At 43.4% G+C, this 26,681-nt stretch overlaps 3 protein-coding genes across 4 annotated transcripts; 1 reads left to right on the top strand and 2 right to left on the bottom strand.

The window, feature by feature from the left end:
- Positions 1 to 373: 373 nt before the first annotated feature.
- On the bottom strand, positions 374 to 10,902 carry LOC125269659 (C-type mannose receptor 2-like). Its single transcript, XM_048192592.1, has 5 exons — positions 10,856 to 10,902; positions 10,661 to 10,699; positions 10,214 to 10,570; positions 9,677 to 10,030; positions 374 to 1,172 (listed from the first exon to the last, which is right to left on the bottom strand). Exons 2-5 carry the CDS (start codon positions 10,695 to 10,697, stop codon positions 811 to 813), a joined length of 1,110 nt encoding a protein of 369 aa, XP_048048549.1. The 5' UTR covers positions 10,698 to 10,699; positions 10,856 to 10,902; the 3' UTR covers positions 374 to 810.
- A 1,127-nt stretch (positions 10,903 to 12,029) lies between these two features.
- Positions 12,030 to 16,732, top strand: LOC125269654. Its single transcript, XM_048192587.1, has 2 exons — positions 12,030 to 13,364; positions 16,673 to 16,732. The coding sequence occupies exons 1-2, from the start codon at positions 12,246 to 12,248 to the stop codon at positions 16,673 to 16,675; spliced, it is 1,122 nt and encodes a 373-aa protein (XP_048048544.1). The 5' UTR covers positions 12,030 to 12,245; the 3' UTR covers positions 16,676 to 16,732.
- A 697-nt stretch (positions 16,733 to 17,429) lies between these two features.
- On the bottom strand, positions 17,430 to 26,313 carry LOC125269655 (C-type mannose receptor 2-like). 2 transcript variants are annotated; one of them, XM_048192588.1, is made up of 5 exons: positions 26,203 to 26,313; positions 26,003 to 26,041; positions 25,554 to 25,910; positions 25,021 to 25,374; positions 17,430 to 18,132 (listed from the first exon to the last, which is right to left on the bottom strand). In XM_048192588.1, the coding sequence occupies exons 2-5, from the start codon at positions 26,037 to 26,039 to the stop codon at positions 17,768 to 17,770; spliced, it is 1,113 nt and encodes a 370-aa protein (XP_048048545.1). In that variant the 5' UTR covers positions 26,040 to 26,041; positions 26,203 to 26,313; the 3' UTR covers positions 17,430 to 17,767. The 2 variants fall into 2 exon arrangements, with proteins under 2 accessions (XP_048048545.1, XP_048048546.1); XM_048192589.1 differs by lacking the exon at positions 25,021 to 25,374.
- Positions 26,314 to 26,681: the final 368 nt, after the last annotated feature.

The raw sequence follows: 26,681 nt of genomic DNA, 5'->3' as shown, positions 1-26,681 counted from the left end.
CATGCTAAATGAGCCCCTGAATTGTATTTGAATTTCTGGGATATTTTTCTTATAAATTTGTATTTGTATTTTTTATTTATTTTTTGTTGAACTTCATTTGTGAATCATTAATGTTTTTGTCCTTACTGAATGGTGTTTTGCTCAAAAATGAGTAACTTTCTATGAATTGAGTCTTTCTGTTTGTGTTAATACTTCATCCACGTATTAAGGGTTCCTACTTCTTTAAAAGTGTGAATCCTTTCAACAAACCTCAAGAGAAAAGCAGAAGAAATCAAATCAGAAATCATTGTACAGATAACCATCTGTGATCAAGTCAAATTCAAGTTTTGCATATCTGTCATTTGAGCGGTCATTGTGACATTGAAAATCAGAATACTGACTGTAGATGAGTTTATTTGAGCTCATGTTCTGTTTCACATGTTTATCTGATGGTTTTGATCAAACACAAGATATTTTATACCCAAACTTCACTTCAGCTTTTCTAAGAATAAACCAGATTTCATTCTGAGACACAAACAATATTATTCTGAAGAGCTGCTGCTCACAGATTCACATTCAAGATAAGATTAGTGAAACCATAAAGAGACGTAACCACACCAGATAAACAGAGAGATTTAAAAAAACACACTTAACATCTAAAGGATATTAAACATTAATGTTAAAACATTTTAAAAATCACATTATGCCATGATGATTCAAATTTAGCAGTTAGCAGATTCACTCAGAACTTACTAAAACAAATACAAGTAAATAAGAGAAATAATGAAGAATGAAAACAGTGAATGTAAGTAAACACACAAACATTCACTCTTAATATCTGCTGCAGATGAAGTTGAGTTTGCGAGATTCAGGAAGGCTGATCCAGCGCTGATCTCCTCCAGACTGAACTGCTCCTTTTCTCTTCTCGAGGCGACAGTCTTCCGGTTCTACTCCGTTCCCTGGAGCCCAGTTCTGATAGCACACGATCTCTCCGCTCAACCAGAGCCACATGTTCATAAGGCAGTAATTGTGTAAACCCAACCACACCGCCTCAGTAGACGCCTGTTTAACCACATTCATCACATGACGCTGAATCTCTTCTGAATGAACCGAGACCAGATCCACATGATTCTGTCTGCAGTATCTCAGAGCTTCAGGCCACGTCAGATTCTCTTTGATCAGGATCAATTTATCTGGACACAAAGCAATCCATAGAGAGAGACTGATCAAAAACAACATGCAGAACAAACACTGTGGAGGAATTTGTCATGTCAGACATGTAGTGTGAACTTTAAGATGGGGCTGTGCCGATAAACAATATCATATTGAATCGCGATAAAATAAATGTTGATAACGATGATAAGCTCCAGGCAGTTTTACTTGATATGGATTAATATAAGAGCCAATCATACAGCAGAAATATGCGACAACAGCCAATCAGCATGCAGCTTTTAACGTTCACATCAAAGAACAAAGTCAATTTCCTACGGCACATAGCAAAGCAAACTCGATACAAGGACGAAAAAAATGAGTGGAAGCAGCGATGAAAGTGAAAATAACCTCGAGTTATTATACAAAAATTATGAAATTGTTGACAAAAAAAAGTAGCACATTTTCAGTTTCACATTCACAAAGTGGTTTGGTTATTTGAAAAGCGACCAGGCACAGATTAAAACAATCTGTAAAATATGTCGTCGGACGGTGAAAAACAAGTCTCATTCTGCTCTCTAGCTTCCTAAATTGTGAATCAGTATATCATGTAAATGAATGTGGCTGACTCCCTGATCAGTGCCCTGTCTACTGAACTAGACTTGCGCTGCATTCAGACAGTTGTAAGAATCTTAACCCTCTACTGCACACGTTGATGGCACATGAAAAAAAATTTTTTTTTTGGTTCATTTGGGAACATTTTATTAATAAAAAAAAGTTTGCCCCTCACACCTCTCCCAACCCCAAAATATTTTTCCGTTGCCTCGGGGAACGCTGTTAGCCTGGTAATACCAGACTCTGCTACTTCACTTTGCTTCGTAGACAGAGTCTGGAATGGCATAATAGAGAAGTGTTTTCTCTCTCGCTAGGGGGCGCTTGTCTGAAGTTTAAAATCATTGGTTACTCGTAAGCCAATCAGATACGTTTAGTTATGACGTATGTTATGCGCCTGTACAGCCGCATCGAAGCACAGACATCATGCATCGAACTCAAATCTATGATTGAACTTCCACTGTAAACCTGTTGTAAACACATGATGATGCGAGCGAAATACCGGAGTGAACATGGCTGTAAACACTCTTCTTGTTCTGGCTTCAGTTTGAAAAAGAGTTGAATGTTCTCTATAACAGAACGAATTGCATCCCGTGTCTCGTTTCCCATTTCCGCGGTCGTTTCGGTTTTCGATTTCTCTAACCTACAATGTAAAACTCGGCGCTTAGCATCTACGTCACGGCTCTCAGCCCGCCCTCTGTTCGTTGATTGGCCCGGCTGTTTCCAGACCGGTGGCAAACAGAAAGCTCTGACGCTGTATCAGACTGAGTACAGAAGCGAAATAAAATTGAGCGGAAGTAGGAAGTCTGACGTAGTCAGGCTAGAACGCTGTGCGACAATGATACATAATCATAGAGAAAATGATCAGCAAAATCAAAAATATTTGTAAAAAAATGTCAAGAAATCATTAAGTAAAAAGGGAAAAACACTTGAAAGACACTGATATACTGAATTTGATACATGCATAGGTCTGTGTCATGTAGTGTGCTATGCCATATAATGTACTTCATGTAATAAGATTTCACTCCATACGAATGTGTCAGAACAGGACGTCCTACCTTTAAATGGTGCTTAATAGTGAGTCCCACACCTTACTGGACTGTTCTTTGGTACTTTCTCGACCTTTCTAATGGGTTGTAATCATTTAAAGAAAAATTTACAAAACATAGGGCTTAAGAAAACTTTCCGTTGCCTGAGGGCAACGTTGTGCTGTATAGGGTTCCCTTTCGAAAGGGAACTCAACTCTGCGCCAAGCGCACTTTGGGGGACGTCTCATGTGACAGGTGTTCGAAATGCCTAGAATCAAACTACTCCAATCCTATTGGCCGGCGACATCCTATGACGTCGAATGACGCGAACCGTGACGTATAAAGGGAGCGCCTGAGGAAGCAGTCGAATATCTTCTCGTCTTTTCGGGACTGTTTTGTTTGTGCCTGTTAAACGATACTCTGGTAATATCTTATAGTTATGTCTGAAAAACATTTCAGGAAGTGTACGGATCCCTGTCCCAGGTTCATTACACCTGAGGACACACACGACCTGTGCGTTATGTGTCTGGGCGAAGAGCACGCGCGGGCAGTACTTGAGGGTGCTGTCTGCGTTAACTGTGAGTGTCTGCCCATTAAGACGCTCCGTTCTCGTTTGGCCCTCTTCTCGAGGGGAGAGGAGCCGGCACTGTTGCCCGGTGGTTCCGGCCCTGCTCGTGCTGAGGCAGAGTGGCGGCTAAAATCTGGCGGCTCAACTGTGCGGACATAGGGGAGATTCTTCTTTCTTCTCGATGCCCCGGTCTCGCCTTCTGAGCTTTTCGGTACCTCCGTCGAGGCGGTGGTTGAAAAGTTTAAGGAGGCGAGGGCACGCTCCGCGGCTTTTAGATCTTGTATCCTGCTCAGATCCGGATCTGGGCCCAGACAGCCGGGAGGTCCCGGGCCGTCTCGAGCTGAGGCTCAGAGACAGGCCCAGAGGGCTAGCGTTGCCGTGTGTCACGATTTTCGAATATTCGATTAGTTGATTTAATTATAGAATATCGAATAGGTTGTGCGATTATCGTCTTAATAAAATTCCCCATTTGATGCGGTGGTGACTTATAACCAGAGGGTGGCGCACGCTGCCAATAACGCACCTAATCAGCTCACACACACACCAGACTTGTGCGGCATAGAACAGACACATTAAAATTAATTTTAACATAAGTGCCGTCATTCAGTCGGTTCACAATATGTTATTACGCGTTTAGGCAGCCTAAAATCAGTATGGCTTAAGATAGGCTTGCTGCGATAGGCGCTGTTCAGCCACAACACCGGTATCATCACTTGCCCACCGCGGCACCGCCACCCACCGTCGTTTTGATTTTATTTTTTTATAGTAGGCTGACAAAAATCATTTAGTTCAGTAAGAGCACAGACACTACAATTAAAATACATAAAGAGTCTACTCAATTCAGCGCGAGCCGAACAAGAGTCGCAGCACAAATCAGCAACTGTCAGTCAGATTCACCTCACTTCGCCCATTTCGCCTCCCTCTTGATTGACAAGACGACGATAGAAGTTTTGGTTTCAAATCAAAATGTAAGCATCCATTTAAGCGGGTTTGTCATTGTACTGCTTTGTTGTTGTGTTTTTCATTAAAAATAACAATGAAGCCAGCATTCAAGCAATCGCCACTACCGAATTGGCGCTCATTTGAAAGTGAAAGTAAAAGGCTCACGGCCACACGGGCGTTCATAATGGTGCAGAAAGCGAGCGTTTTCAGTCTGCTCCGCACCGTTATGAATGACAGTGAAAAAAAAGATTAAAAGCGTGAATGGTCTCTCTCCCTCTCTCTTTCTGTTTATGTGTGTGTACATTAGCCTATATGTGCGTGTTGCGTGTATGCGAGGGAGGGGTGCGATTTTTTAATAATATTCGAATAATTCCCAGCGATTTTCGAATATTGTTTTTGCTTGAAATGCCTATCCCTACTTAGTGAAGTGCTTTTGGGCTTGGAAAAGGACTTCTCTGATTTTCCTCTTTATCATGTGGAAGAGAAATCTACCCTCGTCCTTCGAGCCGCAGGAGGTAAGCGAAGTCTATTTTATTTCTAAATGCATGAGGAAATATGGACTTTGTTTTTCCTGTATAGCTTCCTGAGCATATAGTCAGTCATGAAGGGGATTTTTGGGTTGATAACTGAAACGCTATGTTTACGGGCTGCGCCGCTGTGTTGTTTTTAGCCTACTGAGCTAGTGTAGCCTCTTAGCTAATTTTGTGTGAATAGAAAATTAGACGTAAGAAGGCTCACTGTTGTTTCAGTTATGTCTATGTTGACCGGCTTCTTGCAGTCGCCGGAGACTGTTTTTTGGTGGCTGTTTTCCTCTTTCGAGATTTAAGACGGTAACCAATGTGGCTGGTCATTGGATTATAGTTAGCGGCTAGCTAGAGCTAGGTTTAGGTGTTTATATAGATACATCACGCAGTAAAAATTACCTAAAGTGCTCCTTTACGGTTATATTCCTAGCTCTGGCCTCCTCCTGAGGGAGTTGTTGACAATATGCCCATTTTTCCCCTCCATCTTCTAATGTAGGTGCTTTGGCTAGGATAACAGATAAGGTTATAGGCTGTTATTAGCCTTCCTGGTGCTGTTTTTTCCAGGTGGTAGGCCCTTATCTTTGAGAAGATAAGTTATGCAGTTCGCTAGGCCCCGCTCTTTAGAACTTTGTCATGCTTACAATGTCTCTGCTTGAATCCCTTGAATTTTTATTCAAGTTCAGATTACGATGCTATGATTTAGCTTTCGTTTTTAGGGTTCATTACAGATTTCAGTTCTGTTCTGCGAGACATTTATCAGTTACGGATGGCATGTACTACAAAGCGTTTTTATTTGCTTTGGGTTCTAAGCCTTAGCCCTACATACATACATATATATGTGAGCTTACTTTTGTGCTGCCACAGGTTTACGCCCATTTCTGTGACAGTAGGCTGTGTTTAGCCTCTGTCTATGAATGTGGTGTTTTGTTGTTCTCCCAAGTTAGGGTGTAAGTGTTTCACTGAGTGCATCACCTGTCGGATTGCACACTCAGGGTGAGTGTAGAGAGTTTTATTCTATTTATATGATCTCTCCTAGCTCCCAGTCGATTATTACCGCAGCAGTCATTAGCTTGCTGTTTTTATTGTTGGCTCTTTGGTAAATAGCGCCTAAAAAATAGAAAAAAAATACGGGTTGTAGGCCTTCACAGGCCTCCTACGTGTCATGTTGGAGTTCAGTTTTTGTACTCCTCTCATTCAGAGAGTAAAGGGTGTTTTTACTGAGTACATCTTTGAAGTGTTTTTTCTAGGAACGACCCTGTTTGTTTCTCGGGTCTATTCAGCTCCTGGAATTATTTCTGGCCGCCAGCTGACACCGCATGCCATAGGAAGGCTTGAGGGCCTCCTATGTGGGCATGCAGGGTTTTTCCCCCTTTTTACTTTAACTTTAACTGTTAGGTAAATGTTCTTTTGTCGCTGGCTGGCCAGGGCTTAGGTTAGCTAATGACCTCGCCGTGTAGCCGGTCTGTCTAGCATGAGCTCCGATAAACACTGCCGCCACGTGTCTGCTGAAGTTATAGGCCCGGGGGGGGCCTTCTTTAGTGCGTGTTGGCGTATGTGGTACTCCTCTTGCTTAAAGAGTAAAAGGGTGCTTTTACCGAGTACACTGCTCGTTGGATTGTGTTGGATGGGCTGTTTTTGTGGGCACTCACAGCCACCTAATCACGTGGTTGGTCATGCGCTTAGCATGCTATATTTTCAGTTCTTTGGCCATATTGGCCAACCTGAATACCACCTGGTGTGATGGGGTCAGGTTGTGATGTTAGTTCTTTGTTCGAACTTTTAGCTATGTTGTAGGCCCTCTCTGGTCGGCCTCCATGGTTATGTGCCTACAGCACGGTCTGTCTGTTAGGTTGAGCTTCGTACTCCCCTTTGGATTGACTGCGTAATTGTGCTTAGCTCCCTAAGCTGGTCATTGATTGTAGACTTCTATGAAGTCTCCCGTTTAGACTGGCCCCCAGGCTGGTTTGTGCTCCCCTGCACTAGGGTTTTTCTAGCGCACAGCCTCCTCAGCGCTCTGTTAAAAGGTGAGTAGATCCTAGGACGAGTGGTTTTACTCCCCTCAATACGAGGGTTTATAGCGTTCAGCTGAGTTCCGCTCTCCAGGATGCCCATCTCTGCGTGTGGGTTTGAGTTGCTCACTGCCTTTTTGCAGTCGCTCTTATCTGCTCTCCTCCTCGAGTTCGCGCATCTGAGATTCTGTATGTCAGACAAGGTTGGCCTGACTATGTTTGGCTTTCACTGAATAAGTGTGGCTTCCTTGGTGGCGCCAGGGGTGTGTAGCGTATGCACACGTATCAGGATAATCAATAAACTTTGGAATGTTCAGAACGCTTTTAGCATGCGGGACTGGGTTGTAAAACCTCATCCGGCTCTGAGACAGATCTGCCAAAGATGAGCCCACTTGACACTTTTGTGGACCTGCGAGGATAAACAGAAAGTGCAACTTCCTCGCTTTGGTGACTTCAAAAGGAGCACCCCCCCCCCCAGAGACTGACCAGATCCACATTCCAACACCCCACACACATAGGGACATACAAAGACACATATAGAAACACACAATCATACATTTTTGACTGTAAAACACAACTATGCTGAAATACATGTATTTCATGTATGTATTTCATCATGTATTTTAGGGCCTATGCATGTTTCCTAGTGTTTAAATGAGTGTATTTGTGCTAGTGTGCATTTTAACGATATAATTTTGTCTGTAAACCATAACTTCTTTTCTATGCCTTTCTGACCTATCGAGTTTGATCTCGTTTTAAAGCTCCGGACTCAAGCTATTCATTGAGATATTTCACATAGCGGACAAATGCATTTTTCTATGTGTTTAATGATCCTGTGAAGAACACGCTCCATCTCGAAATCCGATCTGATGGGCATTAAGTATGCAAACTCAGCTAGGATTCCAAACAAAGGAACTTTGCCCGCCAAATAGTGCTGCGCATCTATTGGTCGCTACAATTCAGGAGGTGTGTTAGCTTGGGTTCCATGAAACAACGACACACACCTTCACCGTCTCTTCGCGCTCTCTTCTTCTTCTCCTTTGTCTCCCGACTGACTCACGAGCACCTCGTGCACGGACGCCTCAGGTGACCGCGCTTCCCAACCACGCGCGCAGTTCGGGAGGACCACTTCCTTAGACTTTCTCTCTCTTCGGCTAAGTTACTTAAGCTTAAACCTCTTTTGAAAACCCCGCCGGAGAAACCCTCTCTGAAAGGACCAACCCAGCCAGGTGCATTGAAACTGCTACACACGGACTTGAACCAATAAGCAAGTATTATCATTTATCTGAATTTGTCTAAACTGATTTCTGTGCTGGCTCTCTCTCAAAAAGGTTTAACAAAGAATTTGCCATCCTTTGATCATCTTTCTTTCCATGTCTTTTCTTCATTTTCACTCTTGTGTATATATATGTGTATACCTTCTGTATATATTTTAGACGTATAATCTCAGTCATAGCTGCATATATTAAACACTTTAATTCATGCTCGATTGTTCTGTTCGTTCTTTCAACTGAAGACCAAGTCACTTTAACGTTTTTCGATCGCTTTATGCTTTAGTTATTTTCATGGCCAGAGAATAACTCTGTTTATAATATTCTGTGAGGGACTTAGTTTGCTGGACAAACGAACAGTTTCTCTAAATAATTATTAAACCAGAACTAATCATATATGTAATTGATTATAATTCGTTGTAATTGATTCACAATATATGTTTAATTCCCCGTTGGGTCGATATATGAATCATAATTTATTCATAACCTTATGAATTATTATATTCATATTTCATCCATAAATTTAGTAATAACCGCTACATTCGTTATATATTACAGGTGATTCTTTATCCCCTTAGTGACTGGCCGGGATTCCTCCGGGTGTCCTGGCCACATTCCCTTTAAGTGACCACCTCCTAAGGGACGCTGGTCTCAGATGCCTGAGCAGCCTTTGGTAGGCTTTTTACGGAAGGCCTCTTTAGGCTTAGCTTGGGAAGTTGGCCGTAGGGAATGCTGTCACTGACAGCCTTGGAGGGTTGCTACCGGCTTCTTCTGTTTGGCCGGACGTTTGTCCAGACTTTTTGGGCATGCACTCTCCTCTAGCATGGCGGAGTTGGTATATCGTTCCCCAAAGCGCGATTGGGGCAGAGTTGAGTTCCCTTTCGAAAGGGAACGTCTCAGGTTACGCATGTAACCATGGTTCCCTGAGAACAGGGAACGAGACTCTGCGCCTCCCTGCCATGCCTCGGGGTGCCTGCGGAACAGTCCCTCAAAGACGAGAAGGTATTCGACTGCTTCCTCAGGCGCTCCCTTTATACGTCACGGTTCGCGCCATTCGACGTCATAGGCTGTCGCTGGCCAATAGGATTGGAAGTAGTTTGATTCTAGGCATTTCGAACACCTGTCACGTGAGACGTTCCCCAAAGCGCGATTGGCGCAGAGTCTCGTTCCCTGTTCTCAGGGAACCATGGTTACATGCGTAACCTGAGACGTTAAGGATCAGCCTGCAATTGTGTAGACATTTCAAAATAAGAGTCCCTGTGTATTTCAGGCTTGTTTATAATTAAAAGTCACATGCTAAGTTAGTAAGTTGTCTTAATTTGTAAGGCCAAATGTGTAATCTGTTTTTGTTAATAAATTATACTTTAAATTGTAATTAATGAACCCTCAATTTTTTGTGGCTTCAGTCATAGTTTGGAACTTGGGATACTCTTTTAAAGCTGGCAGCATTAACAGTTTATTTAATGAAATGTATCGTTATGGATCAATATGGGAAAAAATTATCAAGATTACACTTTTGCCATATCGCCCAGCCCTATTTCAAGATATCTGGAGGTGATGGATGGATTGTATGTGTTTGTGAGGATCTGCTCACCTTCATGACACACAAATGGATATTTTTGGTTGCAGGAGAAGTCTGACCATTGTCCCTGAGCGTTTGGTTCAGCCACTGTACAGTTTTCACCAGCTTTATTAAAATCGGGTTCGCCAGTCTTCCAGTATCTGAATGAGGAGTTACTCTGATCTGACCACCGCCATAAGTCTATGACTCTGGACAGACCGATCCAGACATTTGATCCAGATAAATAATTAGAACTAATGATGTTTGCCACCTGTTGATTCTCATTCTGGTTCCTCACACTGACCAGATCAATGTGATTCTGTCTGCAGTAACTCTGAGCGTCTGTCCAGTTCTTCGTCTGATTGACAAAGACGAGTCCTGTGTTCGCTTTAAGAACAACAAACAGATTCATAATTCAGTTTGTTCATTAATCTTATGTTGCTTTATGGTTTAGACAGATGTCATTCAAACACTTGAGCTGTTTGAGCAGCTGGTGATTTATTGAAGATTTGTTTTATTATTTTAAAGATAAAACACGTCTATACAGAAATTTTAAATAGCTGCACTCACTGTTGTTGCAGATAAAATACCAGGTATTACTGCATGGATAATCATGCCATTTTCCATTTGTCATCACAACACACTCCTCTGTGCCTTCAGGTTGTCCAGGAGCCCAGTTCAGATAGAGCACAGGATCACCTGAAGACCACTGCCATTTATCAACACCCGTCTTCTGCAGCCCAATCCAGACATACTGAACACCTCCATCATTCACAGTCATCTTCAGCTCGTTCATGTCGTTCATGTTGTCAACGGTGGCCAGATCTGTGTAATTCTCTCTGCAGTATCTCTGAGCTTCAGTCCAGTTCTTCATCACGTTTATAAAGTGATACTGACGCTGAACACATTCAGATACGGAGCAGAGAGCTGTGAAAGAGAGGCTTTGATTTAATGCTTTTCATAACAGAGTCAAACCTGATGAAACTATAAACCATAAATAAAACAACAAACACTCACCAATGAGAAGAAGAATCAAATATAGAGTTTGCTCCATTTCTGAGGAAGAAATGTGAGCATAGAGCATAGGTGTAATAAAAGTTAAACATAAAAGTATAACTAAAGTATACAAGCAGCATAACTGGATTCACAATCATTAAGACCATATTAACATCTCAAAGTCTAATTGTGGTTAAAGAATGAAGTTGTTCTTACTTTAGAGGTCGTGTGTTTCTGTCCTGAGTCTGATGTTTCTGTCCGTCTTTAAACAATGTCTTTAAATCTGCTCTCATTCAGTACATCACATCATTTGTTTAGTTATTACTCATTGACAGTAACAAGGCGGAAAGAACATGGAAACAAATGGTAGGTAAAAAATAAAATGCAAATACTGACGTGGATTTATTCTGTGAAGCTATTATGAAAAAACAATATATACAGAATCTCTAACACATTCAAATTAACACACTTCCAAAGAATTACAGCAACTATCAACAAAAAACAGAGAAAAGATGTGGATACACAAATGAGGAAGAGAAAAATTTAAAAAAAGTTTTTGTTCCTGCATTTTTCTGCACCCCAAAACACATTTAGGATGCACTCTGTGTCTATAGTAACACAATATCACTTCATTGTGTCATGAGTGCTGTATAAAGAAAATATAATGGCCAACAAACAAAATGTGAAACATATCGACATATCTACCCTTTAATAATGGAAATGAGCAGCACAGAGCATATCTTAATTTCACTATGTACACAGTAGTGCAGGTGTGACCTAATGGTTTGAGAGTTGGACTTGTAACCCAAAAGACAGTTGACAAACGAAGCAAAAATGTATGATATGGGCAAGACAAAGAGCATTCCAGGGACAGGTGATGGTCAACAAACAGAGAATGTAATCCAGTGGACAAGGACAAGGGTAATTCAGATAACCAGGCTAAAGTCCAGGCATGGGGCAAATATTATCCTAACAGGACGAGATGAGAAAGGCAGTCCAGGGCAGGCAGAGAACAGGCAGAACATGGGAAACCAGGCAATGATCAAAAACACAGGGCAAACAAGCAAACAAGACTAGACTACAGGGGCAGTTTTATTAATTAATAATTGCATATCCAATTAATACTGAAATTTATGATTTGCACACCAAAAAAGTTTGAATGAACCTGTGGCGAGGGGGGCGTGGTTCAGCGAGGTCTGCAACTGGAGAGAGTGTCGGGAGACGCGTGGTAAGTGAGGGGGTTAAATGTAAATTACAAACACCTGTTTCTCATTCCAGTAATTGGCGCGGAGGCAGGATAAAACACCAGGAGAAGCAGGAGTGTGCGAGAGAGAGAGGGACTGCTGACTGAGACACTGAGCACGACAACAGCACTGGAGAGAAGCCCTATTGTGGATTGTTTATACCGTTCTGGAGTGAAGCCCTGTTGTGGATTGTTTATTTTCGTTGTTGTGCGGTGCACAGACTTTTGTTGGACATTTTTCATTTTACGAAATAAAGCTCAGTCAGCAGTCAAAAGCCGACCCTTTGTCTTCTTCCTTCCCCACGAACTTGAACATTACTACACTGGTGCCGAAACCCGGGAAGGAAGAAGGGAGCCGCCGCCATGCAAACGCCCTCCGCCGTGCCGTTTGCGGACATCATCACATCCCTCGCGGTCTTACACCAAGACCAACATCAAGCCCTGCTGGACCTCCGCTCGGATCAGGAGCGGCGTTTCCAAGCCATCCTTCAGGTCCAGCAGGAAGACCGCGAGAGGTTCCGGAGCTGGATCGACCGGGAGGTTCGTACGGAGACCACCGGACAGCTGGCTGCGCCCACCCATCTTCCCCTCAACAAAATGGGCCCGCTGGATGACCCGGAGGCCTTCCTGGACCTTTTCGAGAAGTCCGCGGAGGTGTCAGGTTGGCCCCGGGATCAGTGGCCCATGCGACTCATCCCACTGCTCTCGGGTGAGTCGCAGGTGGCAGCGCAGCAGCTGCCTGTACAGAACCTCCTGGTCTTCGACGACCTGAAGAGGGCCATACTTCAGCGGGTCGGCCGGACCCCAGAACAGCATCGCCAACGGTTCCGCTCACTGGAGTTAGGCGAGTCCGGTCGGCCCTTCGTGATGGCCCAACAGCTCCGGGACTCCTGCCGCAAATGGCTCCTGGCCGAGGGAGGCGACGTGGAGCAAGTCATCGATCTGGTGGTGCTGGAGCAGTTCATAACTCGGCTGCCCAAAAGAACAGCCGAGTGGGTCCAGTGCCACCGTCCCACGTCGCTGGACTCGGCCATCCACCTCGCGGAGGACCACATGGTGGCGTGCCCAGGGGTCGGCGAACCCCTTCCATCTGCCTCTCTCTCTCCTTCTCTTCCATCCTCCTCTCTCTCTAAGCCTGTCCCTCTCCCCAGGTCTCGTCCGCCCGGCCCTCCTCGTGTCCCGCCCCGGGGGCGGGGCGGGACTGAACAGGGATTCTTTTCCGGACCTCGGGTCCCGCCCAGGGGGGCGGGACCATCTGCTGCCGGGCTGGACCCCACTCCTGCTTCTCCCCTCTCTCCGCGCCAACCATTTAACCCTCTCCCTGCCACGAGAGCGGCGGGCAGGTCTGGGCCGGCCTGTTGGCGTTGCGGGGACCCGGAGCATTTCGTGGACAGGTGTCCGATTATGGAGGTTGGGACGTTGATCCGGGTCCCGGACGTTCCGCAGGCCGCCCCTGGTCAAGCTGGCGGGTACCAAATTCCTGTGAGTATCAAGGGGGGTACCTATCAGGCTTTGGTGGACTCAGGATGTAACCAAACCTCGGTGCATCAAAGCCTGATTTCATCCGGGGCATTGGATACAAGCCGCATGGTTAGGGTTCGGTGTGTGCACGGGGATGTGGTGAAATATCCTATAGTGCCAGTCATTATCCAATTTAGGGGACAAAAGCATAATGTTGAGGTGGCAGTTAACCCGCACCTCCGGCATCCGATAATTTTGGGGACGAATTGGCCTGCGTTTAATAAATTATTGGGTTGTTTGTGCTCGGATGCCTCTTGGAATAAAAATTCGCCGGGTAAGGATGTGCGCGTGCAGGTGGGGGAGACTGACCAGGGACCAATGAGTACTGCCTCAGGGGGACAGAGCGAAATCGGGAGACTAATTCTTTCGGATCGCGATGACTTCCCCCTGGAGCAGTCTCAGGATGAGACGTTAAAACACGCTTTTGAAAAGGTCAGCACTATCGATGGTCAGCCTCTCCAGCCTGGACGCCCACTGAATTATCCGTATTTTGCGATCATAAAGGATAGGTTGTATCGAGTGACCCAAGACACTCAGACAAAGGAGGATACAACTCAGTTATTAGTTCCAAAGAGCCGCAGGGAAATGCTTTTCCACGCGGCTCATTCTAATCCAATGGCTGGTCACTTAGGACAAACGGCAACACTAAATCGCCTCATGACCCGATTCTTTTGGCCGGGCATTCACGAGAACGTGCGCAGGTGGTGTGCGTCTTGTCGTGAATGTCAGTTGGTGAATCCACCGGCCGCTTCAAAAGCGCCTTTGCGCCCCCTCCCATTAATGCAGGTCCCCTTCGAAAGAATTGGTATGGACCTCATCGGGCCATTAGAGCGATCAGCAAGGGGGCATCGCTTTGCATTAGTCATTGTGGATTATGCAACGCGATACCCTGAAGCAGTGGCTCTCCGCAACATTTCCGCTAAGAGTGTTGCGGACGCACTGTTTAGTTTAATCTCCCGAGTGGGGATTCCGAAAGAAATCCTCACTGACCAGGGCACGGCGTTTATGTCACGCACGTTACGCGAACTCTACGAATTGTTGGGCGTTAAATCGATTCGTACCAGCGTCTTTCACCCACAAACGGACGGGCTGGTCGAACGTTTTAACCGCACGCTTAAATCCATGGTTCGTAAGTTCGTTAGGGAAGACGCCAAAAATTGGGATAAGTGGCTAGAACCCCTGTTATTTGCAGTACGAGAAGTCCCGCAAGCCTCCACGGGGTTTTCCCCCTTCGAGCTTCTCTTTGGACGGCAGCCCCGCGGGGTGCTGGATGTCCTAAGAGAGACTTGGGAGGACGGACCGTCTCAGGCTAAAAACGAAATTCAGTTTGTGATGGACTTGAGAGCAAAACTCCACACTCTGGGGCGGCTATCCATGGAGAATTTGTTACAAGCCCAACACAAACAGAGCCAACTGTATGACAGGGGAACTAACTTACGCAAATTTTCACCGGGAGATAAAGTGCTTGTATTGCTCCCTACTTCAAGCTCAAAATTATTGGCAAAGTGGCAAGGACCGTTTGAGGTTACACGGCAAATTGGGGATCTCGATTATGAGGTAATACGGTCGGATAGGAGAGGAGCACGTCAAATTTACCACCTCAACCTCCTTAAAAAATGGAATGAGGCGGAATCAGTGATGCTGGCGACGGTGATTAGCGGGGAGGATGATCTCGGGCCAGAGGCGAATGTCAAAAAACAATCCCTCGCTCTGGCTCCAGGGGGAGATCACCTCTCGCCCTCCCAGCTCACTGATTTATCTAAGTTACAAGCAGAGTTTGCTGACGTGTTTTCTCCCCTACCGGGCCGTACTGACCTCATTCAGCACCACATCGAGACAGAGCCGGGCGTGGTGGTTCGCAGCCGGCCTTATAGGTTGCCGGAACACAAAAAAAAGGTAGTTCAGGCAGAATTAGGGGCAATGCTTGAAATGGGAGTAATAGAAGAGTCCAGCAGTAACTGGGCGAGCCCGATAGTTTTGGTTCCCAAGACGGACGGCTCAGTTCGGTTCTGTGTGGACTATCGCAAGGTGAATGCAGTGTCGAAATTCGACGCGTATCCAATGCCACGGGTGGACGAACTGCTTGACCGGCTCGGTACGGCTCGATTTTATTCGACACTGGACTTAACAAAGGGATATTGGCAGATCCCCTTGTCGCCATTATCCAAAGAAAAGACAGCTTTCACGACGCCGTTTGGATTGCACCAATTTGTTACACTTCCGTTCGGGCTGTTCGGGGCACCGGCTACCTTTCAGCGGCTCATGGATAAAATTTTGCGGCCCCATGGTGCATATGCTGCTGCCTATCTGGATGATATTATTATCTTCAGTAATGACTGGCAGCGGCATATGCAGCATTTGAGGGCCGTCCTGAGATCGCTGAGGGGGGCTGGGCTCACGGCCAACCCGAAGAAGTGTGCAATTGGGCGCGTGGAAGTAAGGTATCTGGGCTTCCACTTGGGGCATGGACAGGTGCGTCCCCAAATTGATAAGACCGCAGCAATTGCGACTTGTCCGCGCCCCAAGACCAAAAAGGAGGTTAGACAGTTCCTCGGGCTGGCGGGATATTATAGAAGGTTTGTACCTAATTATTCGGACCTCACCAGCTCGCTGACTGATCTAACTAAAAAGGATGCACCAGATACGGTCCAGTGGACGGAGCTGTGCCAGCAGGCCTTTACCCAAGTGAAGGCTGCTCTATGTGGCGGGCCACTGCTTCATTCTCCTGACTTTTCTCTCCCCTTTTTGTTGCAGACTGACGCGTCGGACAGGGGGCTGGGTGCTGTCCTGTCCCAGGAGATAGAGGGGGAGGAACGGCCGGTGCTGTACATTAGCCGTAAGCTCTCCAAGAGAGAAGCTAAGTACAGCACCGTAGAAAAAGAATGTCTTGCCATTAGGTGGGCCGTCCTCACCCTCCGTTATTATCTCCTGGGACGGGAATTCACCCTCTGTTCGGACCACGCTCCTCTGCAGTGGCTCCACCGCATGAAGGATACCAATGCGCGGATCACCCGTTGGTATCTAGCTTTACAGCCCTTTAAGTTCAAGGTGGTCCACAGGCCGGGTGTTCAGATGGCTGTGGCCGATTTCCTCTCCAGAAATGGGGGGGGGGCTGCAGGCCGGATGGCTCCCCGGCCTGAGTCGGGCGGTGGGGGTATGTGGCGAGGGGGGCGTGGTTCAGCGAGGTCTGCAACTGGAGAGAGTGTCGGGAGACGCGTGGTAAGTGAGGGGGTTAAATGTAAATTACAAACACCTGTTTCTCATTCCAGTAATTGGCGCGGAGGCAGGATAAAACACCAGGAGAAGCAGGAGTGTGCGAGAGAGAGAGGGACTGCTGACTGAGACACTGAGCACGACAACAGCACTGGAGAGAAGCCCTATTGTGGATTGTTTATACCGTTCTGGAGTGAAGCCCTGTTGTGGATTGTTTATTTTCGTTGTTGTGCGGTGCACAGACTTTTGTTGGACATTTTTCATTTTACGAAATAAAGCTCAGTCAGCAGTCAAAAGCCGACCCTTTGTCTTCTTCCTTCCCCACGAACTTGAACATTACTACAGAACCAAATCTAATTTTTGAATTAATTTACTTTTTGTTTAAAGGTTTTGTCATGCTGAATGAGCCCCTGAATTAGGACTTGTGTATTTGAATTTTTTGGATATTTTTCTTATAAATTTGTATTTTTTTGTTTTAATTTTGTTGAACTGTGCATTTATGAATCATTAATGCTTTTGTCCTTACTGAATGGTGTTTTACTCAAAAATGAATAATCGCTTCTATGAATTGAGCCTTGCTCTTTTCTTGCAAGCAGAAGAAACCAAATCAGAAATCACTGTACACATCAAATTCAAGTTTTGCATATCTGTCATTTGAGCGGTCATTGTGACATTGAAAATCAGGAAATAAACAGAGGCGAGAATACTGACTGTAGATGAGTTTATTTGAGCTCATGTTCTGTTTCACATGTTTATCTGATGGTTTTGTTCAAACACAAGATATTTTATACCCAAACTTCACTTCAGCTTTTCTAAGAATAAACCAGATTTCATTCTGAGACACAAACAATATTATTCTGAAGAGCTGCTGCTCACAGATTCACATTCAACCAGTTATTGATATAGATAAGATTAGTGAAAACATAGAGAGACGAAACCACACCAGATATACAAAGAGATTTACAAAACACACTTAACATCTAAAGAATATTAAACATTAATGTTAAAACATTTTAAAAAGATCACATTATGCCATGATGATTAAAATTTATCTGTTAGCAGATTCACTCAGAACTTACTAAAACAAATACAAGTAAATAAGAGAAAAAATGAAGAATGAAAACAGTTAACCTCAACATTCACATGTTTTTTCACTCATCATTTCTGCAGATGAAGTTGAGTTTGCGAGATTCAGGAAGGCTGATCCAGCGCTGATCTCCTCCAGACTGAACTGCTCCTTTTCTCTTCTCGAGGCGACAGTCTTCCGGTTCTACTCCGTTCCCTGGAGCCCAGTTCTGATAGCACACGATCTCTCCGCTCAACCAGAGCCACATGTTCATGCTGCAGTAATTGTGTAAACCCAACCACACCGCCTCCATAGACTCCTGTTTAACCACATTCATCACACGACGCTGAATCTCTTCTGAATGAACCGAGACCAGATCCACATGATTCTGTCTGCAGTATCTCAGAGCTTCAGGCCACGTCAGATTCTCTTTGATCAGGATCAGTTTATCTGGACACAAAACAAACCATAGAGAGAGACTGATCAAAAACAACATGCAGAACAAACACTGTGGAGGAATTTGTCATGTCAGACATGTAGTGTGAACTTTAAGATAGGGCTGTGCCGATAAACGATATCATATCGAATCATATAAAATAAATGTTGATAACGATGATAAGCTCTAGGCATTTTTACTTGATATGGATTAATATAAGAGCCAATCATACAGCAGAAATATGCAGAACAAAGTCAATTTCCTATGGCACATTGCAAAGCAAACTCGACACAAGGACGACAAAAATGAGTGGAAGCAGCGACGAAAGTGAAACTAACCTCAAGTTATTATTCAAAAATGATGAAATTGTCGACAAAAAGGTAGCACAAATTCAGTTATATGGAAGTGGTTTGGTTATTTGAAAAGCGACCAGGTGCAGATTAAAACGATCTGTAAAATATTTCGTCAGATGGTGAAAAGCAAGACCAACCAACCTATTCCATCACAGTGCTTCCCAAAACATGCCCTGCGTCTCAATCTGCTCTCTAGCGTCCTAAATTGTGAATCAGTATATCATGTAAATGAATGTGGCCGACTCCCTGATCAGTGCCCTGTCTACTGAACTAGGGAGCTGATTGAGACGCACCCATAGACTTATGGCTGATTTATACTTCTGCGTCGGACTTGCGCCGGAGCCTCTGCACCGTAGGCTATGCGCCTGTTTTCATTTATACTTCTGCGTCGTTGTCCGCGTCGACATGTATGCAGACCACTAGGAGGCAGTGTCCGCGGTCATGTTGAGTATCAAGTCAAAAGCCGAAGAAGAAGCAGATTGTCATGTACCTTGTCAGAGAAGCTTACAAACAGAAACGGCAGAGAAGCGGCAAATAGGTAACGACTTTTGTTGCAGTTTGACTGTATGTGTCCCCTGAAATGGAGCGTTTTTCATTCCTATGGAAGTTGAAAGTGCTTGCTCTTCTCTGAGTGGTCCACACCAGTTTTTTGACCTGAGGGAGGGATTCTAGCAGACCAATCACAACGCTTGCGGTCAGCGTAGAATTGACACATTGTTACGTCGTAGGCTACGCGTGGGACAAACAACCTACGCCGTAGCTCCGCCGTATACTCGACGCAGAAGTATAAATCAGCCTTTACGCTGCATTCACACGGGGCGCCGGCGTTAACGCTTCTCATTTTCTTTGAATGGGTGACATCATGCGTTGCCGAACTGAATTATGGGTTCCGTCGCTTCGCTTCACTTACGTTGCAAGCGGCAGAAGTTGAAGATTTCTCAACTTTTCAAGTGCGAATGCAGGCTTCATCCAATCAGATCGCTCTATGCAAATACCCTAGAGCAGCCGCTAGCCAATTGCGTTCGTGCAACACTGGAAAGTAATGTGATTAGCTGTTATCACTATAACGATCGCGTCAATAGGGCTGTCGCAGTTTAGGAATTTCCCTTGCGGTATATTTGAGTGGCTCAATAGCGCGATATGCGGTTTTACTGCCTTAATGGCGAATGTGTGTGTGTGTGTGTATGTAATATATATATATATATATATATATATATATATATATATATATATATATATATATTAGTGGTGGGCCGTTAACGGCGTTAACGTGCTGCGTTAACGCGAGACTCTTATCGGGCGATAAAAAAAATATCGCCGTTAATCTATTCTCAAAGTTGGGTTGGGAGCTGGGTCTATTCTACGCAAGCTATGATGACTTTCACCTTGATATTTTAGCGCGGATGTATACCTAGCCGAACTGACCCTTCGCAAAGACCCGCCCCCCTTAGTTACTGTTGCTTTGTCCGACAAGCTGTGGCGCTGTCACGCCCGTCACGTCACACAGTGATAAATGCATCACGGAGCAAAGAGGACACTGACAAGACAAAGCAGGTAACTTATGATATTTAACAAAGTCCCAGCTTTAAAACTGTGTAGTTTTTTAAGAAATTCAAACAATAAAACCCGTTGTCTTTAATGTGTCGTGACCATGGTCATGACAGATGCTGTAGCGCCTCAGCTCAAGAGGCTCGTAAACCGATCATCTCTTACTACGAGTCCATTTATAGCATCAAATAAACATGAATGAACATGAGAATCAATGTTGTTTCAAACGCGGAAAGATATCAATATACAACATTTTTCAAGTTTAACTCCACCGAGGTTAATCTTCTAACTCCTGACTGCTTTGTCGGACAAAATGGCGGATTACTTTTAGTCATTTGCTTTTAGTCAATTCGCCTACTTATACTATGCCCTAAAAGTATATACTCTTTCTGTGAACAAAAAGTACTTACTTTTGAGTGTGTAGCAAAAGAGTAGACAAGCTTTAGGACATACTATCATGTCATACAATTGCGTCTTTGTTCTCTGTCGCATCCAGTCTCCGTAAACTGGCCTGTCAATCATCTTACATCCTCCACATTTCATTTAGTTAATTTCCTACCGTATCGGAGAGAAATGCAGCACGTTGATCTGCAGTCACGAGTCTTTCATGTGGAGAACTCTCATATTAATGCATAATGATGCATTTAAAAGTTAATGGCCAATCAGATCTTTATAAAAGTCCACATTGGTATTTGCAGATGAAAAATAACACATATAACATTAAATAAATATTTTCTATCAGTTTGAACTGATTATTAGTCACTCAAACAACCTCTCAGCGTCGATCGTGCATATTCGCCATGTTTTGTAGTTTTTAACACTTTTTACTCGTGTTTGTAGTTCTGAACTGAATCCTCATCCAAAGCGCAATGGGTTGTGGGCAATATTAGCCTCTATAGTGTGCACGGATCCACACTTCGAAAATCTACCGGAAATAGTAGACCATCCGGGGACTTTTGGCATACTCTTTTCAACATACTATGCTTTGGCACACACTTATTTTAATCTCACATACTATTTAGGATGGATAGTATGGACATTGGGACGCAGGGACAATTTGGGTATCTCACATATTCTAAATGTCTTCGGCAGAATTCAAATGAGCCATTTTAATCTAGATTAATCTAGATTAATTCCAAAATTAATCTAGATTAATCTAGATTTAAAAAATTAATCTATGCCCACCTCTAATATATATATATATATATAAAAAACAAACACACACATGGACATATTCAATAACTAAACTAAATAGAGCGTTGAAATAGGAAGTGAAGTAACAGAAGAGAATGTCAAAATAAGGGTCTACATAACATAAACCTGACAGTAAGATCGTAGGGCTATTGTTATATGTATAATAGTTAGTTCCAATCCTCGAATCTGACTAAACAAGACTTTCTGCTAATATTTCACGAGTATAAGCAGAACTACTCATCTCTGTGCGTTCCAGAAGGGCTGTCAGTCAGTTCAGTTACATTGTTCCGCCACAAGGTGGCGGCAAGGGACTGTCTTTGAGTCTTTAAACCCTTCATTCAACTGCACGTTCAAAAACACTGATTCATTTAAAGAGCGATTTAATGAAACAAGCTGTTGAAATCATTTTAACTTTGAGCATCACTTTATAAGGTTCAGCTGACCAGTAATGCGTTGATGCTAAGGCAGAGATTTCACTATCCTTGGAGATGACGAATATATGGCTGCGTCCGAAAACTGTAAAATGCTGCCTTCTGAGGACACATTTCAAGATAGGAAGGCATCAAGGCACGTCCGAATCCAATGTTAGCTTCACTTCTTGTCTCATGAGATACCTTCCTCAGATCGATTTTTGAAGGAAGCATGGATGTATCCTTCACTGCCTTTGATATCCCACAATCCCGTGCTTTCCATTCTGTGACAGTTGAGCTAGAAAAACAAAGATGGCATCCGAAAGTTGCATTTGCTGCTCAGTTTGTGTATAAATTTATGATTTTGACCAACATATTTCAATTTTGATATCATTTCTATCGAGAAATTACTACTGTAGTAATTAAATATTTGTTTAGTTCTCACCAAAGCTTGCGCTATATTGCTGTAGATCATTAAACTGTTACGCTGCCTCAGAAGTCTGTCCGAAATCAATTTCGTGAGGTAGGCTACCTTCAAGGCCAGAACACACCAAGCTGACACCGACGAACTAGTGGCGGCGAAAGCAGACTGCAGGGTTGGCTCACGTCGGCAGCGTCTGTGTCCAAAGTTGCCCTGACACACCAAACCAACGCTATACAGCCAGCGGCCAAGTAGCACGTCAGTTTTGCCCCTGCGTGAGATGAAATGCCTTTCCGAACCAGCAGGCGGCAGTAGCTGAACAGCCAATCAGAATGATCAGATGGCCCGACGGACCGACGAGCTCCAACGCTGATTCAACATTTCAAATCGAATCGGCTGAAAAAAAGCCAACAAGGACCAACTTCAGCCGACGGTGCGGAACACACTGAGAAAACTTAGTCGTCCGATGAAGAAAAACTGCCAGACGGCCGACCGTCGGCTTGGTGTGTTCCTGCCTTCATGCACAAACGCTGCCGTACAAGTCATTCTCTTATAAGACAGCGAAGCAGCAAGACAGGTTTTTGAACACAGCCTATGTCTCGGTCTGAAGGACAGACGCAGGTAATCGCACACGCTCAGTCGATCTCTCTCACATTCACTGTCTGTTTAGGCTTGTTTAGTGCAAATCTACAGAGCCTCTGTACAAATTACCATGGTACACATTATGCTATAATTATTAACTTATTTAATATTTAGTAGACATGCATGAAGTGTAAAACGAGAAGTACATAACCTTTCAAAAAATAGAAAACATGCAACTATTGCGATTGCTGCGGTTTTTGCTGTCCTCTGCGGCTGGCTCGTCAATAGCGTGGTATTATGATATTGCGGTTATCGTGACAGCCCTACGCGTCAACACTAGCTTCAGACACGCCCTCTGTCAAGTGTTGACGCTGACGCCCCGTGTGAATGCAGCGCCGCCCAAGTATTTTTGGAGACACATTTATGCTTCTATTATATTTATCCTCTCATACTTTTGTATCCATCCAAGATAATGAAACCATCCATGATCAGTTAACTAGTGGAAAATCTCCCCTCGTACCTGCTCGTTATGTGTGCATCAGAACTGTTTACTCCCGCTAACATTCCCACATATGCTGCAGAGATGTGGTGGACATTTCAGAAAGAGCGCTGCATGTTGCGCGTTCTACAGGCTCACACAACAGCGCTTCAGACTGCTTCAAAATGATTCTCAATCAATGAAAAGCGCAGATTAATGCCAAGCGATTGCTAATGAACTCAATTTGATGAATTATTACAATGTCACTTTATGGCCTTTATATAAAATGTTTTAGACGGTTGTAAGAATCTTAACCCTCTACTGCACACATGTTGATTGCACATGAAAAAAAATCCACATTGGTATTTGCAGATGAAAAATAACACATATAACATTAAATAAATATTTTCTATCAGTTTGAACTGATTATTAGTCACTCAAACAACCTCTCAGCGTCGATCGTGCATATTCGCCATGTTTTGTAGTTTTTAACACTTTTTACTCCCCCCTCCCCCAACCCCAAAATATTTTTCCAATGGTACAGAATCATAGAGAAAATTATCAGCAAAATCAAAAATATTTGTAAAAAAATTCAAGAAATCATTAAGTAAAAAGGGAAAAACACTTGAAAGACATTGATATACTGAATTTGATACATGCATAGGTCTGTATCATGTAGTGTGTCATGTCAAATAACGTACTTCATGTAATGAGATTTCACTCCGTACGAAACTTCAAAAAGCACTTCTTCTCTGCTGTGAAATAGTGGTTTATGTTACAATTTTTGCACATCACTTTGGGTGTTTCTGCACACCCAGGAACCTTGCATCTTCTCTTTTTATAATACATTGTTGCCAGTGTGAGGTATTGTCCAAAACATCCTCAAAAAGTACAATCGCACAACATTGCCCTGAGGCAACGAAATGAAAAACTGAATTTCTGAACATGCAAAATAAAAAAAACTTAATAAAACCTGACAAAAGGCTTCTCTACACCTTCATACACACACATATATTATTAAGGACAGTTCATGTCATTTTAAATAAGATTACTAAAGCAAATAATCTTGCCTTCTTCTCATGCCTGTCACGGATCCCTTGTCTCCCAGACTCCAAATCCCATGATCCTCTTGTCTCCTCACCTGCACTCACTTCCCTCGTCAGCTCCTTAGCATCACGGATCACCTGCACCTGTTCCTGATTGTCATCACTCCCTATATAATGGACTCACTCCCTTCACTCCTTGTCTGTCCTAAATGTTATATTCTATGTGTTGGTTGTTTGTATTGCTCCTGCGTTCATTAAAGACCCATTCATTGTGGATTTCCGTTTATGTCTCGTCTCTACAACCAGCAACCGTAACAATGCCATGTGCTCCTGTGACCATGTGTCAGAACAGGACGTCCCACCTTTAAATGGTGCTTGATATTAACTCCAACACCTTACTGAACTGTTCTTTGGTACTTTCTCAACCTTTCTAATTGGTTGTAATCATTTAAAGAAAAATTTACTAAACATAGGGCTTAAGAAAACTTAACTTTGCCTGAGGGCAACGCTGTGCTGTAGAGGGTTAAGGATCAGCCTGCAATTGTGTAGACATTTCAAAATAAGAGTCCCAGTGTATTTTGGGCTTGTTTATAATTAAAAGTCACATGCTAAGTTGACTTAATTTTTAAGGCCAAATATGTAATCTGTTTTTGTTAGTAAACTATAATTTAAAATGTAATAAATGAACCCTCAAATTTTTGTGGCTTCAGTCATAGTTGGGAACTTGGGATACTCTTTTAAAGCTGGCAGCATTAACAGATCAATATGGGAAAAAAATTATCGAGATTACATTTGCCATATCGCCCAGCCCTACTTTAAGATATCTGCAGGTGATGGATGGATTGTATGTGTTTGTGAGGATCTGCTCACCTTCATGACACACAAAAGGATATTTTTGGTTGCAGGAGAAGTCTGACCATTGTCCCTGAGCGTTTGGTTCAGCCACTGTACAGTTTTCACCATATATATTCAAATCAGATTCACCAGTATTCCAGTATCTGAATGAGGAGTTACTCTGATCTGACCACCGCCATAAATCTCTGACTCTGAACAGACCGATCCAGACAAATGATCCAGATAAATGGTTATCACTAATGATGTTTGAAACCTGTTGATTCTCATTCTGGTTCCTCACACTGACCAGATCAATGTGATTCTGTCTGCAGTAACTCTGAGCGTCTGTCCAGTTCTTCGTCTGATTATTAAAGACGAGTCCTGTGTTCACTTTAAGAAGAACAGATTCATGAATCAATTTGTTCATTAATCTTATGCTGCTTTATGGTTTGGACAGATGTCATTCAAACACTTGAGCTCTTTGAGCAGCTGGTGATTTATTGAAGATCTGTTTAATTATTTTAAAGATAAAATGCGTCTATACAGAAATTTTAAATAGCTGCACTCACTGTTGTTGCAGATGAAACACTGTTCATTAATGCATGGGATATCTCCCCATTGTCCATTTATCATCACAGCACACTCATCTCTGCCTTCAGGTTGTGTAGGATCCCAGTTCTGATAGAGCACAGGATCACCTGAAGACCACTGCCATTTATCAACACCCGTCTTCTGCAGCCCAATCCAGACATACTTAACACCTCCATCATTCACACTCTTTTTCAGCTCGTTCATGTCGTTCATGTTGTCAACGGTGGCCAGATCTGTGTAACTCTCTCTGCAGTATCTCTGAGCTTCAGTCCAGTTCTTCATCACGTTTATAAAGTAATACTGACGCTGAACACATTCAGATACGGAGCAGAGAGCTGTGAAAGAGAGGCTTTGATTTAATGCTTTTCATAACAGAGTCAAACCTGATGAAACTATAAACCATAAATAAAACAACAAACACACTCACCAATGAGAAGAAGAATCAAATATAGAGTTTGGTCCATTTCTGAAGAAGAAATGTGAGAATAGAGTGTAGATGTAATAAAAGTAAAACACAAAAGTATGAAATAAATATACTAATTTAGCAGCATAACTCGATTCACAATCATTAAGACCATATTAACATCTCAGAGTCTAATTGTGGTTAAATAATGAAGTTGTTCTTACTTTAGAGGTCGTGTGTTTCTGTCCTGAGTCTGATGTTTCTGTCCGTCTTTAAACAAAGTGATTATTATATCTGCTCTCATTCAGGACATCACATCATTTGTTTATTTCACTCTTTAAAAAACACACAAACAAGGAAAAGCCTTTTTCATTTCTCTTCCTCATTTGTGTGTCCACGTCATTTCTTTCTTTTTTTGTTGATAGTTGCTGGAAGTGTGTTAATTTAAATGTGCTAGAGATTCTGTACATATACTGTATTTCCATGGAAGCTTCACAAAAAAAATCCACCTCAGCATTTGCATTTTATTTTTACTCATTTGTTTCCCCGACAGTGCCGTTTCTAGGCATAGGCAAACTAGGCGGTCGCCTAGGGTGCAAACATCTGGGGGGCGCCAGTGAGAGCCCCCGCCCCACCAAGAGATTTTTTTTATTTATATTTTATTAGTACTATTATTAGTAGTAGTATGATTATTTCGTACTTT

The sequence above is a fragment of the Megalobrama amblycephala genome, linkage group LG6, assembly GCF_018812025.1.
Source record: "Megalobrama amblycephala isolate DHTTF-2021 linkage group LG6, ASM1881202v1, whole genome shotgun sequence".
In the NCBI taxonomy this organism is placed as follows: domain Eukaryota; kingdom Metazoa; phylum Chordata; class Actinopteri; order Cypriniformes; family Xenocyprididae; genus Megalobrama; species Megalobrama amblycephala.
The sequence above is the reverse complement of the archived record's forward strand: the minus strand, read 5'-3'. Positions and strand labels throughout refer to the sequence as shown.